General features: G+C 32.6%; 3 protein-coding genes across 5 annotated transcripts; 1 reads left to right on the forward strand and 2 right to left on the reverse strand.

The window, feature by feature from the left end:
• Nucleotides 1–1,588: 1,588 nt before the first annotated feature.
• LOC106666485 (dolichol kinase-like) lies at nt 1,589–7,154 on the reverse strand. Its single transcript, XM_014393714.1, has 8 exons — nt 6,925–7,154; nt 6,628–6,866; nt 4,896–5,104; nt 4,605–4,793; nt 4,331–4,540; nt 4,011–4,269; nt 2,818–2,895; nt 1,589–2,746 (listed from the first exon to the last, which is right to left on the reverse strand). The coding sequence occupies exons 1-8, from the start codon at nt 6,996–6,998 to the stop codon at nt 2,619–2,621; spliced, it is 1,386 nt and encodes a 461-aa protein (XP_014249200.1). The 5' UTR covers nt 6,999–7,154; the 3' UTR covers nt 1,589–2,618.
• LOC106666486 (elongator complex protein 4) lies at nt 7,131–12,163 on the forward strand. Of its 3 annotated transcripts, XM_014393715.1 has the most exons (7): nt 7,195–7,385; nt 7,508–7,543; nt 10,029–10,144; nt 10,207–10,420; nt 10,486–10,724; nt 11,679–11,885; nt 11,948–12,163. In XM_014393715.1, exons 1-7 carry the CDS (start codon nt 7,295–7,297, stop codon nt 12,038–12,040), a joined length of 996 nt encoding a protein of 331 aa, XP_014249201.1. In that variant the 5' UTR covers nt 7,195–7,294; the 3' UTR covers nt 12,041–12,163. The 3 variants fall into 3 exon arrangements, with proteins under 3 accessions (XP_014249203.1, XP_014249201.1, XP_024081503.1); XM_014393717.2 differs by lacking the exon at nt 7,508–7,543 and having other exon boundaries at nt 7,131–7,214; XM_024225735.1 differs by lacking the exon at nt 7,195–7,385 and having other exon boundaries at nt 7,530–7,548.
• Nucleotides 12,164–12,257: 94 nt separating this feature from the next.
• On the reverse strand, nt 12,258–14,946 carry LOC106666483 (39S ribosomal protein S30, mitochondrial). The gene is made up of 8 exons (XM_014393713.2): nt 14,391–14,946; nt 14,159–14,300; nt 13,954–14,094; nt 13,699–13,897; nt 13,464–13,631; nt 13,203–13,406; nt 12,625–12,802; nt 12,258–12,563 (listed from the first exon to the last, which is right to left on the reverse strand). Exons 1-8 carry the CDS (start codon nt 14,807–14,809, stop codon nt 12,323–12,325), a joined length of 1,692 nt encoding a protein of 563 aa, XP_014249199.1. The 5' UTR covers nt 14,810–14,946; the 3' UTR covers nt 12,258–12,322.
• Between the last annotated feature and the right edge of the window lie 5 nt (nt 14,947–14,951).

Below are 14,951 nucleotides of genomic sequence, written 5' to 3' on the forward strand. Positions count from 1 at the left end.
GCGTGCTTAGAGGCATGACTCATCGCTGTATTACGCTCTTGTCTTAGGATACGTTGTCACGAATTTAATGTCCGAGCGCCTTGCGCCCAGACCCCGAGTTTTTTTTTCTTCTTTTTTTTTTCTTTGAGGTGCACCAATTCGGTTCAAAATTTGACAGCACTTTTCTTGAGTATTATAGTTTTTGACGGATGTAAGTCAGTGGAAGGATAAAAATGTATTTAATTGAAAATTTTTCACAAAAAGTATTTATTATATGTATTAAAAACTATTAACAAAAAAATATATATATACATAAATTTCCGATTTCAGTAAACTTTACTTGTTTGTGGGTTATGTACAGAGTTTATTGAAATCGGAAATTTATATATATTTTTTTGTTATTAGTTTTTAATACACAATAAATACTTTTTGTGAAAAATTTTCGATTAAATACATTTGTGTACATATAACATACACACGAGTACAGAGTTGAAAAAATATGTGTAAATAAGAACAACAAAAATGCCAATGTTAAACATATACAATTTAAAATTAAAACTGGGCATTTGACAGAGGTAAAAAGAAAGAAAGTCTGTAGGGTAGATGTGGTATGGAAGAGCTGAGGTGAGAGGTATATAAAAGTAGGACATACCCAATGAGACTAATATTGTAGCCAAATGGGATTGTGAACAGAAGGGAGTGTGAGATGTGATGATGAGGATGGGAAAGGAAGGGTATGTCCATTTACTACTGATGTGTCTGTACAAATCTGTACAGCCCAATCGATACTGTTCGTGTTCAGCTAGAGCTCTTAAAATGCAAAAAAAAAAAAAAAAACCACCAGAACATAACTTGTTACAAAACCTGGGGAGTGTGAATGAAACAACGTCACGAAGGTTAACAGTAAACAATGACACTTTTTTTCTAAATTTCTTGCGCTAAAAATAATAACTTGAACAGCACACTACTTGTATTTACTTTAAACTAAAAGTGAAGGGAATGGAGTGCAATATCACCTGGGAAATGACACCACGTTGACCTAAATGAAACTAAAACCTAGACTGTCTTGTTCACTATTATGATCCACTTAACTGGATCACCAAATAATTTGCCAACTATTCTGGTTCCGCACTACTGAAACGCTGGTTCCACTCTTAAATAGTTGTACTCATATATTGTTGCTATTTCTTAGCTGATAATTAATATATAATAGCTGTGACATACGTATGCATCACATTCATTTATCTGTATGCTTTTTTCCTGATGTTTGCCTTTAAATATTTATTTATGTTGATTTTTATTTTTTCCAGTTGGGCACTCACATCAGGGCCAAAAGGAAGAGGGAAGAACTTAGCAACATCTTGACTCAGATGAGGAAAGCTCATGCCCAACAAAAATAAATAATTCTTATTGTATAAATAAAGGCTATTGTTTTTATGCCTGAAATTTTTCCTTTTCTCCATGTTTTTTCTAAAAATATTGTGAAACTTCCTACAAGAAATTCTAGGCTTGGACCTAAGGTAGAATATGCAACTTTCTAGACATCAGTTTACTCATCATGTTCCTCGGGATAATAGCAGATATTTATTAATGAAATAATAAAACCCAATTATTTCTTAAAAATCTTTATTAAGTAATGGGTGACCTCATTTGAGTGTAGAGTTTAACTAAGCCTTTTTTTTTAACAATATAACATTCTAAATAAATAACTGATATGACGACACAGCCCATCTTTCTAAAAATAGCTAACGTTAACAGGTGCATTTGTAGCATTTATAACTACATAACATTACATTTTTAACTAGTGCATTTTGTATGTGACACTTTAATTATTGCTGATAGAACTAACAGTAACATTTGTTTTTATTAGAAAATTTTAATATATAGGATTTCATTAACATTATGAACAAATCAGCCAATTATTAATTCTAACATTCATTATTAATATAAATTAAGTTTAAAGTGAAGCTGATATAAAAAAAAGGAACAAATGTGAACACTAATTATATATGGAACTAACAACAACCCATCTATCAACTTTAAGTATCAAAATTAAAATAATTTAACAATAAATAGTAAAAAATACGGGATTTAAAAAAATCTATCAGCTAAGCAATAGTCATGGCAATAGTTTCCAAAAGAACCTCTAACAAATCCTTGCAATGATTGTTAACAATCATTTTGTAGCTCAGTGGGTAAAACTGTTTACAGCAAAATATTGTAAAATGTACATAAAATATTGTAAAATGCAAGTTCTACAATAAAACAGTTCATAAACTCTGAAACATAGTACAGCATCAATTTTACATGTGCACGTTAGGATGGAAACTTGTTAATTCAAAATTAACAGTTTTTACACCTCTCTAATTGAAATATATGTAACAATCAATATAATTCAAATAAATAATGACAAGTCCTAGAGATTATAGGAATTTATATAAATTTAATTTGGATAAAAAATAATAAACCAAGGGCTTTTTATTTTTTCCAACTTAAATTTAATTAAAAATTGGACAATTTCTCCAACCTGTCATGAATACATACCACACAGAACCACATTAATATTTTATATCACAAATCTGGAATGACGTTTGGCAATATATTCATTTTTTCGTTGATCAGGACCCAACAATTCAGCCTTATAACATCATCACATACATTAATAAAGGGAGAGCGAGATTATCCACTTGATCAGTTTTCGCCTCGACAAACGAAGACATTGCGATTGCAAAAGTAGGTTTGATAAGATTTGTGCGCGGTACGTACCCTAAAGAAATGGGTTTCAGTTAAAATTTTAAAGTGAAACATCGTGTTAAAGTTTAAAGCGTGTGTCAATACCTATGTGTATAAGTAGTATAACGACAAAAAGCTGTGATAAAAAACATGCAATAGTCCCCTCCTTGGTTTTTCTCGAACCTGTAATTTCAAAATGTCCATTATAACGACATGTATTAAAAATAAAATATGGATAATAAATTTCAATTGATTCGGAAAAAGAAATATACTTTTGAATGGTTGAAGCATGAAAAAACTTAATAAAAAACAACAAAATTTCAACATTTTGTATATTTTCTCAATGTTAAAAATATGTTTTTTATGTAAGGCCTTGTGATGAAAAAGTTTCATGAGAGGGGTTCGAACCCACAACCTTTGGCTCAATTCAGCCGGTTTGAGGCGGCATATTGAGGCGAAGGTCATGGGTTCGAATCCCTCTCATGACACCAACTTTTTCATCTCAACCAAATAAATATATAGAAATAATTAATATGGTCAATTGGACCAACATAAATGGGTTAAAAATATGGTACATATTATGAATAAATTAATTGTTTTATCCCTGATCTTTTCGATATAATTATAATATTAAGGCTGATAATGATCATATCAAGGTAATATATTAAACATTTTTAAAAGAATAATTTCAAAATTAAATTTTTTTTTCCAGAAATAAAATGCATTTGCTTTTAATAGCCCAGGATCACAAAAATGTCATAAAATTGTCAATTTTATTTTAAGAAATACTAATAATGTACAAAATAATAAGGTATACAAAAAATAAATGTTCATGTGTGGTATTTAGTGACCGTTGTTAATTAATGATTATTTGGAAATCGTGAGATGCGGTCTAGTGTGATGTAGGTTAAGAATAACATTTTCTTTAGCGTGCCAATGTTTCGATTTTTATTGAGATCATTTTCAGGGCCTGGGATTTATAAACACTGTTTAAATTATACAAATAGATGTAAGATGTGAAAAAATTAATTTATACAATGATAGAAATTTTAGACTCAAACTATTGAGTACAAATACAATAATGTTCATATAAAAAAAAATCTATTTCTATGCAAACTGGAGTATATTCGCCTTTGTACCGATAAAAGCAGCTATAATATTCAAAGATGATAGAACATCACTTTGTTCAGACATAAAACAAATAATACATTAGAACCATTTTTTGGCGCGAGACTTGTTTTTTTTTTTTTTGTAAGTTAGTTTTTTCAAGGTACGAGGTTTTCAAAGAATTTGTTTACCTGGCCATCTGTTTTTTCCGACCAAGCTGCCACAAATACTAGCTGCGGAATCCCCAATGCCAACTGCAAGAATCCCAGAAAGCAGAGGAAGCAGGTCCGAGTAATTTGGATTTGGATGGATCCAAAGTGGGAAGGAACAGCCAACAAGAAGATATATGGGCGTCAAGGCAAGAGGCCCTTCATCTTTCTCATCGGCGAATTTTAAAAATCCAGACCGAAGGGTTTCACCCAACGGGGGCATTTTGAGAATTCGAATCATCTATTGAGTGAAAATATTAATTGACTTATTTAGAGAAACACTATGGGACGACATGACATACATCCAAAGTGGCAAATATTGCAAAAACTACTCCACTTGCAAGATATATCATACATGGTTTCCAAATCACTGCTGGAACAAATACTAAAATGATGAGGCCATGAAAAATTTTTCTCACAGCAGTCGATGCTTTCTGGTTCGTGTTAATTTGCAACATTACAGCAGCTGCACCTAGTATACAGCAGAACAGCCAAAAAACTACTAACTGGATCTACAAAGCACAAACATTGTAATAACTAAAAAGCATCAGTTGAAAGTAGATTAATTGAAATTACCGCTGTAGTGTCTTCTGTGAACAAATTATAAATCCACACAAGCGGATTTTCTCCGATTGAGAGATACAAAGATGGCAATAGTACAAATGCAAAAACAAACCCAATCAAGCTGTAGAATTTTCCAGGCTGTTCCTTCATATTATGATAATAAGATACAGTGGCTATCACCATTAGGCACAAGTTTCCAAGCTAAAATTAAATATTATAAGCATTCATATAAACGTAACCCTATGACAAAATAGTTGATGTTTAAGTTAAATGCTAAAAAAGTATTTAACCATTTAAATTAACCTGGATCATTGTGGTGGCAACAGAAAAACAGTTCATCTGTGGCTGTACTTCCCTTACTGCAGATGAAAAAATAAATAAGATGAATCCTTGGCAAACCGTTGTGCATTCTCCATAAGTAAAATTTTTTGGGCACAGTTTCATCACTGGCAAAATGGTTTTATGATAAGAGAATATGCTTAAAAACCCAAATAGAATGCTCAAAATTGGCCCTGGAAAGTGATTTCATTTAGTGGTAAAATAGTGGAAAGTGGTTTAATTAATTTAATACACAATTTGTTACTAGAATTTAGAACTGGGAAGTAGTATTTATGCAAAATATGATGTTTATAATTTTTGTCTTTTAAAATTGGAGGAAGCTAATGTGGAGGAAGCTTCAATATGAAAGATTACAACAATCTCTAGCAAACCTGACAGATACTTTTTGATTTACAAAAAAAATTAAATTAAATGTTTAAAAAATTTAAGATTTTTTTTTAAACAAATTTATTTTTAATATGCCTGCCACTCCACCAAGTTCTTTTGACAACAATCTGAAGAGATCCTATCATCGTCAGATCTCGCAAATCAGAAAGCACTTTTGGAGGAATGGAGTAGATAAGCCAAGAAGACATCTCAAATTTCATCATAAGAAATTTCAATATTTCACGATACAGTATTTAAAATTGGTTGTAGATGTAGATGATTAGTGAGGGCGTATTTTATACTGCACCCTTTAAGAGCTATCGTATCCCTCATTCTGTGCTTAAGGCATACTGGTAAGTCCTAGTTCATCAAGGAATTTGATTAGTAGGCCTGGTTTCAGTGGTTGAATTTTTTCTACGGTTACACTGTACATACCAAAGCACTTCTTCTGTGGGCAAGTGTAGCACAACAGTTTGTTAACATGTATTGGTGTTTCCTCTGCTTCTTTACCCACTGGATAGTGGACTCACTGGGTAAGATTATGCCAATCTTCTTCAAATGTCTATTTAGTTTGCAGTGTCCTGTTAAGAATCCTGTTAGGATTTGTAGGGTTTTCCTGCTTCTCTACCTTCTATTACTTCTTTCCTTCCAAAATTGGAATAGGAGGTTCTTGGATTGTTTATGTCCAATGAGTGAGTTCCATTGTTCTCTCATTTTCTTTTTATCTTTCTGTTTGAGGTACTCATTGTCAGTGTGGGTTCCTAAGCCACAAAAGGAAAAGGGTTCGGGTCCTTTCAGAGCAACGGCTATGGTAGAAAATGATTTTATTCATTCTGCTGATGCTGAAGAAATTGTTTTTGTTAAAGGAAGGTAGTGTTCAAAAATCTGTGACATATCATAAGGTTTAAGAAAGAGGTGTGACATTTGACAAACCAATCATTTAGTTTTGATGAAGCTTTGAAGAAGTTAAAATCAGGTAAAAATTTACTAGGTACAAATGGAATCCTGACACCAATAATAACTGACACCGTATAGCAAGTATTTTCTTGCAAGGGTGTGTGTTTTCTTGTTGTCTTCTACTCCCACATGTCCTGGGATCCGGCAGAGGCTGACTTTTTTTAAAAATTGAATAATTAAAATGAAAACATTATTAACTATATGTTTTTATAATTTAATTATTTCTAACACAAAGTATTTAAATAGATAAGGTTTTTAAAGTAAATGTGTTAGTTCAGTTTGAAAACTTATGTGAATAGTAGGACATAGATTGGACAGTACAGGTGTCTGGACCATGAGTGCCGGTACAATTTAAAGTAGAAATTAAAAGTACCTTTTGATGTGAAAATGTACAAAAGTATAGTTGAACTGGTACAGGAAAATATTACAGCTCCAAAGGGAGTTGGCTTCCGATAATAAGCGTTGAACATATCAATGACAGATTGTACTAGGATACCAGTGCAGATACATGCTGCAACTTGGTATTTGAGACTAGATTCGTATTTAATTCCACCAAGGATCACCGCAGAAGGTAGAAGTAGAGAGAGCCAAACACCAGACCCAGCATCTTTCCTGAATGGACAAGATAAATATGTAAAGACTTCTACAAAACATATACAACGTGATTTACCTCGGTTCTATATTATGCTCGGCTAAATTACAACTAATCTGCTTGTTTATGGACGTTAAAAAAGAGTGAGCCATTTGAATTCAGTGGGGAACGTTGGATTTGATGGATGGACAGGTATTTTTGACTTCCTCCTTACATCCCATCTGATGGTACGGATGTCATTTTGCCCGATTTAAGGTCAGATTTGGAAAAAACAGTACCAGTTGGACTTTTGGACTCGGCACTCAGAGTTCAAAGTTTATAAGGTTACTTAACTGTTAAACCGGAATGAACACATTAAACGACCACAGGTTATTTATTTCTCTTGTTGATAGTGTAGTTTCTTTCAAACATTTTCTTTTTAAATAATTGAAATAAATATTTTTTAAACATGACATCTGAATCCAACGTAAAACCCATGAGTTTATCGAAAGGAAATGAATTTGTTGGAACAGGAATTCCTTCACTGGACGCTGTTATAGGTAAATTGTTCTTGTAATACCACGTTTACATTTAACAACGTGCTTTAATAAGTCATATATTTAAAATAATAATAAATACAGATTAATTATAATTAATATTGTTTCACTGTTTTGTTTTCTAGGTGGAGGGTATCCTGTGGGATCACTTGTTCTGATAAGTAAGGTGATCTGTTGGTATTTTAAAAAAAATTTTTGTCAACACTTGTAAACTTATGTGCAGTCTGCAAATAAAATACATCATAAAACATACATAAAATCATAAACACTAATCTGAGTGGGTTTAGATTTGGAGCCTAGCCTGGCCTAGCTGTTGATAGCCTCAACCTCGGTAACAGTACGAATAAGTCTGAAGTCTGACTCTAGAACTAAACATTGCAATCACCACAAAGAGAACGGCCAAAAGTTGGTTTATATTTTTATGTGGAAATTCAGAATCTTAGTGCTGTAGAGATTTGACTTCCTCTTTCCTTTTATTTTCATTATCTGGAGAGAGAAAGCATTTTAAAACTGCAGCAAACTTTTTTTTTCCAATTAAAATACCATAGTTAGTAGTCTTTAGATTAACATCTGATTTATCCTCGAGACAAAATGGTGAAGGCTTTTAACTGATTCTGAAGCGAAACATTCTAAAGGGCTGCTTTGAGCAGCAGTGCAAGGAATCATCACTGCAGTGATCATTATTTCCTAGCCTAAGTGATAAAGTTTTAAAACATTTTTGAGTATCACTATAGACATGTATTTAAAAAAAAAGTTATAATGCTCTATATCAAGAATATTTTAAATTAATGGAGTATAGGACTGAGATTCGATCTCGGACAGACACCCAGGGCTAGTGATTCTTGAGACTTACTGGTAATTTTGTAAATATTCAAAAGTTGAAATAGATAGTGGATTGCAAGAAGTGATAGGCTCAACTCTCTACATGTACGTACGTACGTGTATGTGTCTGTGCAGGTTTGAGCTTATATAAATCAGTAATTAGTTTAAAATAATGTTTTAAAGATAAAATTACCTTTGCTTCAATATCTTTATCTAATTCGATGTTTTCATACGATGTTGTGATCATTTCTTGAGCATTAGTTGCCATTTGTCCTGGATAGTAGAAACTAAATGGAAATGGTATCGCCTTACTATACCATGGTCTAATGACTCCATTACTATTTTTTGTATCTATCCAACTAAAAATTAAAATGGAATAAATAAAATTATGTAGCAATTGGGCTAAAAAAAATCACAGTAAAATAGTTTTTGAAATTGTCTGGCAATTGAAATATGTTACATTATCATCCACTTTTGTACTCACGAAAAACAAAAATAGCTGAATTGAGCTTATATAAATCAGTAAATTACTATCATCAGTTAAACAAAAAACCTGGATGCTTTTGTAATCTAATCTTATTCAGAAAAAGTAAGATTTAATGATATTAATTTTAAATACGTTTTTTTTCCTTAAAGGGGTTTGCAACAGCAAAAGTCATATTAACCCTTAAGGTGCCGGTGTTTTTGGAGAAAAGCCTTTTTGTATGTTGTTCGAATGGGCTGCTTAATTCAAACCTGGGACCTTTACCGTACCGTGATGAGTCCCGTTGTGGCCATGTTTTGTTTTTGATATTTCTATATATTTGCAACGAGGTAACACTTGTCATGGGAGGAGATTTTATAACTAAATCATGGCACTTTTCAAATATTTTTAGGTAGATCTGACCTTACCTTGGAATAATTAGATTTTATAGTTCTTTTTTATTTTCTCTTTCTTTGTAACAAATCGTAGAAAGAACAAATAAAAGCAAAAAAGAACTGTTTGGCTAAATGCCATACCATCAATGTAAAAAAAAGAGGATTGATATAGGGGATTTTACATATTAGCGATAGGGAAAGAATAATATTTATTTATTTAGAAAATAACAGATTTATATAAAACATTTGGGCACTCTCAACACGACAGACAAGAATGACACATCTACATGGGAAACAAACTCTTTGAGCCCTCAAGATGATCTCAATGAAGATCGAAACGTTGGCACGATAAAGAAAATGTTTTTCTAAAACCTACGTCACACCAGACCGCATCTCACGACCTCCAAATAATTATTGGGGGGGGGTTGAGGGGAGTTGTTCAGCATACTTCTCATTTAAATTATGAATTTACTTGGTCACTGCTGGCTGGAGGGAGCAACACAAATGGCCCAGAGATTCTGTTTCTGTTTCTCCGTTTGAACACAATTTCCACTAGGTGGTGGGAAGAGGTGTTCGTCTGGTGTTAAAAAAGTGAACAATTTGGCATTTGTTAAGAAGTTTTCTCCCTTTATGGCCAAGACACCTTGTAGTTGAATTTCATTACGATAGGCTATTTGTAGAAATGATAAAATTGGAGTGAGCATGTTGTTTAATCATTTTAAAAATAAACTATTTGTTTCTGAATATCTTCTCCAAAGTGGGAAATGTGCTTTAGAAAGGCATGTGTTATCTTGAATAATAGAATTTGTTTTATCACAAATCCTATTACTAGCCTCACCTTAATTACTAGCCATGAGAAGTATGCTCCATAATAAAATGATACTTCATATTAGACTTCTAAATGTACATATGAACAAAATCAAAACTTATCTTGTTAATTATTAATTTTTTGTTACATAATTGCAGATCAGGATGAAGAAGGCATTTATTCAGACCTATTTATGAAAGTGTTTATAGCCCAAGGTCTTGTTAATGATGATCATCTGATTTTTGCTAGTAATGACTGTGATACAAAACGAGCGGTGTGCTAACTTGTTCTATAAAACTTCTTTTAATTATTACTACTAAAACAATTTTTTTTAAGGTTGAACATTTACCATGTCTTGCTGATGTTGAAACTGAAGAATTGGAAAAAGTGCCCTCTGGATCAATGCAAATAGCCTGGCGATATGAAAAACACTACAAACCCCGCATAGAAGTTAATCGGTACAGGACTTTGAGTAATAATTTCTTCTTCAAACGCTCAGGTTTGCAGGATAAATTCAACAGTTCAAATATAACTCACTGGCCTGGAAATGGTGATAATAACAGTAACTGTACAAAATAAAACTATATTCTTTATTATATTAATTACAATGTTTAGGCCCTGGCACATTTCAAGATTTGGAGGAAACTATTTTGACAGCTTTAAGAGTTAATAATTTTCAAAATAACCGAAAGAGAGATGATAAAAGCATATTACGGGTTGCCATACAAAACTTAGGTTCATTTTTTTGGAACAATAACCAAAAGGAAATACCACGTTTTCTCTTTCGGCTGAGGTCGATTTGCCACTCTTCAAGAGCTGTTTTCCTTATTACAATGCCAAAACATCTTATGGAGGTAATTAATACAAAAAAAGGTGTAAAATATATACAAATCAAGTTCTGCAAAATTAATTCACTACTTTTGTGGTCCGCTTGACCAATTAATACATGACAATTAATTAAGGTTTTTAGTTGAGATGAAAAAAAGTTAATGGCACGAGCGGGATTCGAACCCACGATCTTCGGCTAGATACACCACTGCTCTACCACTTGAGCTATCATGACCTCAATCCACTCGGACATCAACTTCCTATCTCAACCCCACCTTATGAGTTTTCCCTCCTTTTGCCATTTTTCAAATGTCGTGTAATCGGGTTTGATTCTCGACGACAATTGAAATGGCGACAGAGAACTTTTTCATATCCACTAAAAACCTTAATTAATTGTCATGTATTAATTGGTCAAGCGGACCACAAAAGTAGTGAATTAATGATTTAAAAAATGAAGTACATTTCACTAAAGCTCCGTCGCCATTTCAATTGTTGTCGAGAATCAAACCCGATTACACGACATTTGAAAAATGGCAAAAGGAGGTAAAACTCATAAGGTGGGGTTGAGATAGGAAGTTGATGTCCGAGTGGATCGAGGTCACGATAGCTCAAGTGGTAGAGCAGCGGCATATCTAGCCGAAGATCGTAGGTTCGAATCCCGCTCATGCCATTAACTTTTTTCATCTCAACTAAAAACCTTAATTAATTGTTCTGCAATATGTTAAACCTGTACCTTTATCATCTCAGATAAAGGATGACCTAGAACAGGGCACTGATTTTGTCTGTCAAGTGCAGTTTGGTTGCATCTTCCATTAGGTTGCCTTGTAAATTGTGTTAATTTATAAGTAAATGAAATAGCCACTAAAGATAAAGATGTGAAATGATCAAAACAGACAAAACCAGACTGTTCAGAATGCTAACAAATAATTTTATGCCGATCATATAGACAGTTATCTGTTAAATTCTTCAAATTATTCCAGGAGGATTATTTTTCTACAAGAAGTGAGCAGATGAGTGATATAGTAATTTCATTAGAAGCTCTAAACGGAGATGCAAATCCGCTTTACAGCGAATATAACGGACTAATCAAGTTCATTAAAGTCAGCCCTATCAGAACCCTTTGTCCGAGTGTAACAGAAGGCAAAGATTGGGCTTTTAAACTGGTCAAGAAAAAGCTAATCATAGTGGTTTGTCATTGTGGCTTTATAGACTGAAATGTGATATTTTAACATTTTTATATTTATTTTAGAGGTTAACACTTCCACCAGAACTAAATGACTCGACTCAAAGGGAACAAGATACTTTTTCATGTGCTACATCGAACAAAATTTTACAGTTTTAATGTAACATTTTTTATGTAAATGTGTAAATAAAGTTATACTTTTTTTTTTTTTATATCAAAAATAAGTTTTAACTGAGGGACTATGGTGGCTGTCATTAGGACCTCCAATTCATGTTTGTCATGTTAGTGGATCTAGATTTCAATCTTAGCTAACACCCAATAATCAGTATAAAATAAAAAACATATATAAACCTTATATTTATTATTTCATTTATTAAGTGTAAAATGAAAAATGATGAAATTATAAACATAAGTTAAAAATCTAATATAAACACAAGCGAATTAAAATTTTTCAGGATAGTAGGTTTTTGCAAATTTAGCCCTCCAGCCCATCCAATGTCTTTTCTTGGGCCTAAATTTCTTAGGTATGTACTCATGCATGTGTTCATAGTATTTCCTTTCTTCTAGAGGGTTTTGCCCCCTTTCAAATGGCCTATTTCTAGCTTCCAACATCCTTGTATTGAATTTAATTTTATAAATTCTCTCCCAATCATAAATTTCATATGGAAGCTTATGCCTCGGCCTGGAAAAAAGTAAACACAATAACAAAGGATTGGACAATTTAAAAAGAAAATTTGTAATACCTATTGCTGTACATGTGCTTAAATTGTTTATGTAACCATTTTCTTCTTTCCTCGTCTTCTATTTCTGCGAGTTTTTGTTCAGCTGGGTTTAAAAATGGTTTCAGATCCACTCCTGACCTTACCTGAGGTTGGTTGAGATAACATGAAATAAGAGTTGACAAAACTGAATCATCCCAACCTTAAAAATTACAAAAAATAAATTAATAACTTGCATTTTTCCCTACCAGCTATATTACTTTATAGAATTTTTCAAAAGGATGCCCGCATTTTATAGTTCAAGTTTGTTAAAAAGCAAATGATGATTTACGAAATTTGGTAATAATGACATTCAACTGTGTGTGAGCATCTGACAATGAACCACTGAGTATGGGTGTAACATTTCTATCGTTATAAAATTTTATTATTAACCATTAAAACCACCATTTTTTTAAAAACTCACTACAATATTTATCTCATCAGATATAATTATTTCCTTACATGTTTCATGTCAATTAGTCTTAATGCATATTTTTCATTATTTGCTAAACTGAACTGAATATGACGAACAATAAAGTTATCCACATAAAAAAGACAATTACCAACAAACTCATTTCCTTTTATTTCTTGATACAGCTGAGAAGAAGGAAGAGCTACACAAACGTTTAATCTTGGATTTTTTTCTGTAAAGTCTGAATGTAAGAGAGTAGTGTTTAACTGATAGAGATAAAACGAGAAATTTCTTCCATCTGATAATATATGTTGACTCACAAATGGATACGTCACGTCTGAATATGTTGAAAAACCTAAAAAGTGGCAGAATAATTAAAATTCAAACAACGGGCTTTTATAACGTAACAAACCTTGGTAACAAGCCTGAGCGTGAGTCCAGCTAAAACCAGCCAGCACGGCCTGGGCTTGCAGGGTCTCTTTAAGTTCTTTTTCTCCAAAATGAGGTGGACGATCTACCACATGTCCTTGTTGATGATATGAAAGTATACCAAACTCGTGTTTATCTCCAGGCCAAAAACCTTAAAATAAAATGATATAACAATTTTCATTATTACATTTTAGAAAATAAAAATGTTTTTAAAAAACCTGGTATGTTAGTTCCAAAACGTCTTTGAAAATTTAAATTGTAACTTAAGGAGGGATCGTGATCCATCTTTGGAACAAGTACGTTTGGTTCTTTATTTTGATTATATTCTGGTATTCGTTCAGTGTCCAAAACTTGTAGTGGTAACGTAGCACGTAGCTGAAGTAAAGGTTTACCGAAATATTGTACCCAATGTTCAACCTGCAACCATTTTTACTTATAACAATAAATATTAATGGTATTAGAGTGCATATTACCAATTCTGTAGTATTGAGCAATTGTACATTTCTCTCGCCTTCATTGTCTTTATTAAATTTCTCACGTTCGTCAATAAGCTGTTGAGACGGTTGGAAGTTTCCGACTAACCAAAAAGCTTCCACTCTTGGATTGTAATCAACCTTAAAAAAATAATTAATAAATAAAACATTAAATTTAGAATTGTAATAACATAATAGCAGTTACCATTGTTTCAAGTAGATGTGGGTATTGTGTTGACAGGGAGGAGAGTAATATTTGATTTATACTTTCAAGTATTGGCCTAGAGGCTTCATTGTTAATATCCGATTGTGATTTGAAAAACTCACTTTCTACATCTATTTTTTTCCTGAAAAATGTATTATAAATCAATTGGGTGATTGATTTTACATGTTACCAACATACATCATGAAATTTTAGAAATGCACAATACACTTACTTTTTACAGTTAAGTTCTAACAGAAGTGCTTCTTGCAGGTAAGGCCTAATCCGCTCGACAAGCTCCTTGTTTTCATCCACAACCGTTTTTTGTATATTATGGAATTCCTCTCTTGAAACTTCATGAACGTAAGTCCTTGTCACATGCTTGGCAAAAGGCATGAATTTGTATGGGTAAACACCTTCAGTCAGGATTAGAGAATTCCAGCCATAGTACTTGTCGAGATTTATGGCGAAGAGTTTCTCCTCGACGGTGTTCATCACTTCGATGTTCTTAGCTTTCTCTTGCCTCTCCCTTACCTTCACTGCTTCTGGTGACAAATCCAAAATAGGAGGGTATTTTGCTTCATTTGTCTCTATTAAGCTTGTGGAACAGTAATTCCTTCTAAGGATAAAACTGAATTTTCTAACTATCTTCATTTTTCTCTCACGTTTGTTTCTACTGCATACTCATCTCATATTACTATACTAAACTGCAAAAATATTAAACAAAGGTCTTCAATAAAAAACCGTTTAATTTTTAGAATATCAACGAGGTTAAAACTAAGCCTAATTTGTTTGT

This window comes from Cimex lectularius, unplaced genomic scaffold (genome assembly GCF_000648675.2).
Source record: "Cimex lectularius strain Harlan isolate CLEC.00 unplaced genomic scaffold, Clec_2.1 scaffold90, whole genome shotgun sequence".
Taxonomy (NCBI): Eukaryota; Metazoa; Arthropoda; class Insecta; order Hemiptera; family Cimicidae; genus Cimex; species Cimex lectularius.

Bases quoted from the DNA above. Each gene is read 5' to 3' on its own strand.
- LOC106666485 (XM_014393714.1), bottom strand. From the start codon at position 6,998: ATGGCTCACTCTTTTTTAACGTCCATAAACAAGCAGATTAGTTGTAAT. The intron at 6,867-6,924 runs GTAAATCACGTT...TTGTCCATTCAG, and splicing joins GAGCATAATATAGAACCGAG to GAAAGATGCTGGGTCTGGTG. The intron at 4,270-4,330 runs GTATGTCATGTC...TTCACTCAATAG, and splicing joins CAATATTTGCCACTTTGGAT to ATGATTCGAATTCTCAAAAT.
- LOC106666483 (XM_014393713.2), bottom strand. From the start codon at position 14,809: ATGAAGATAGTTAGAAAATTCAGTTTTATCCTTAGAAGGAATTACTGT. The intron at 13,632-13,698 runs GTTTTTTAAAAA...TTTTATTTTAAG, and splicing joins TTTTGGAACTAACATACCAG to GTTTTTGGCCTGGAGATAAA. The intron at 12,564-12,624 runs GTATTACAAATT...ACTTTTTTCCAG, and splicing joins AAGCACATGTACAGCAATAG to GCCGAGGCATAAGCTTCCAT.
- LOC106666486 (XM_014393715.1), top strand. From the start codon at position 7,295: ATGACATCTGAATCCAACGTAAAACCCATGAGTTTATCGAAAGGAAAT. The intron at 7,544-10,028 runs GTAAGGTGATCT...ACATAATTGCAG, and splicing joins GGGATCACTTGTTCTGATAA to ATCAGGATGAAGAAGGCATT. The intron at 10,421-10,485 runs GTGATAATAACA...TACAATGTTTAG, and splicing joins AACTCACTGGCCTGGAAATG to GCCCTGGCACATTTCAAGAT.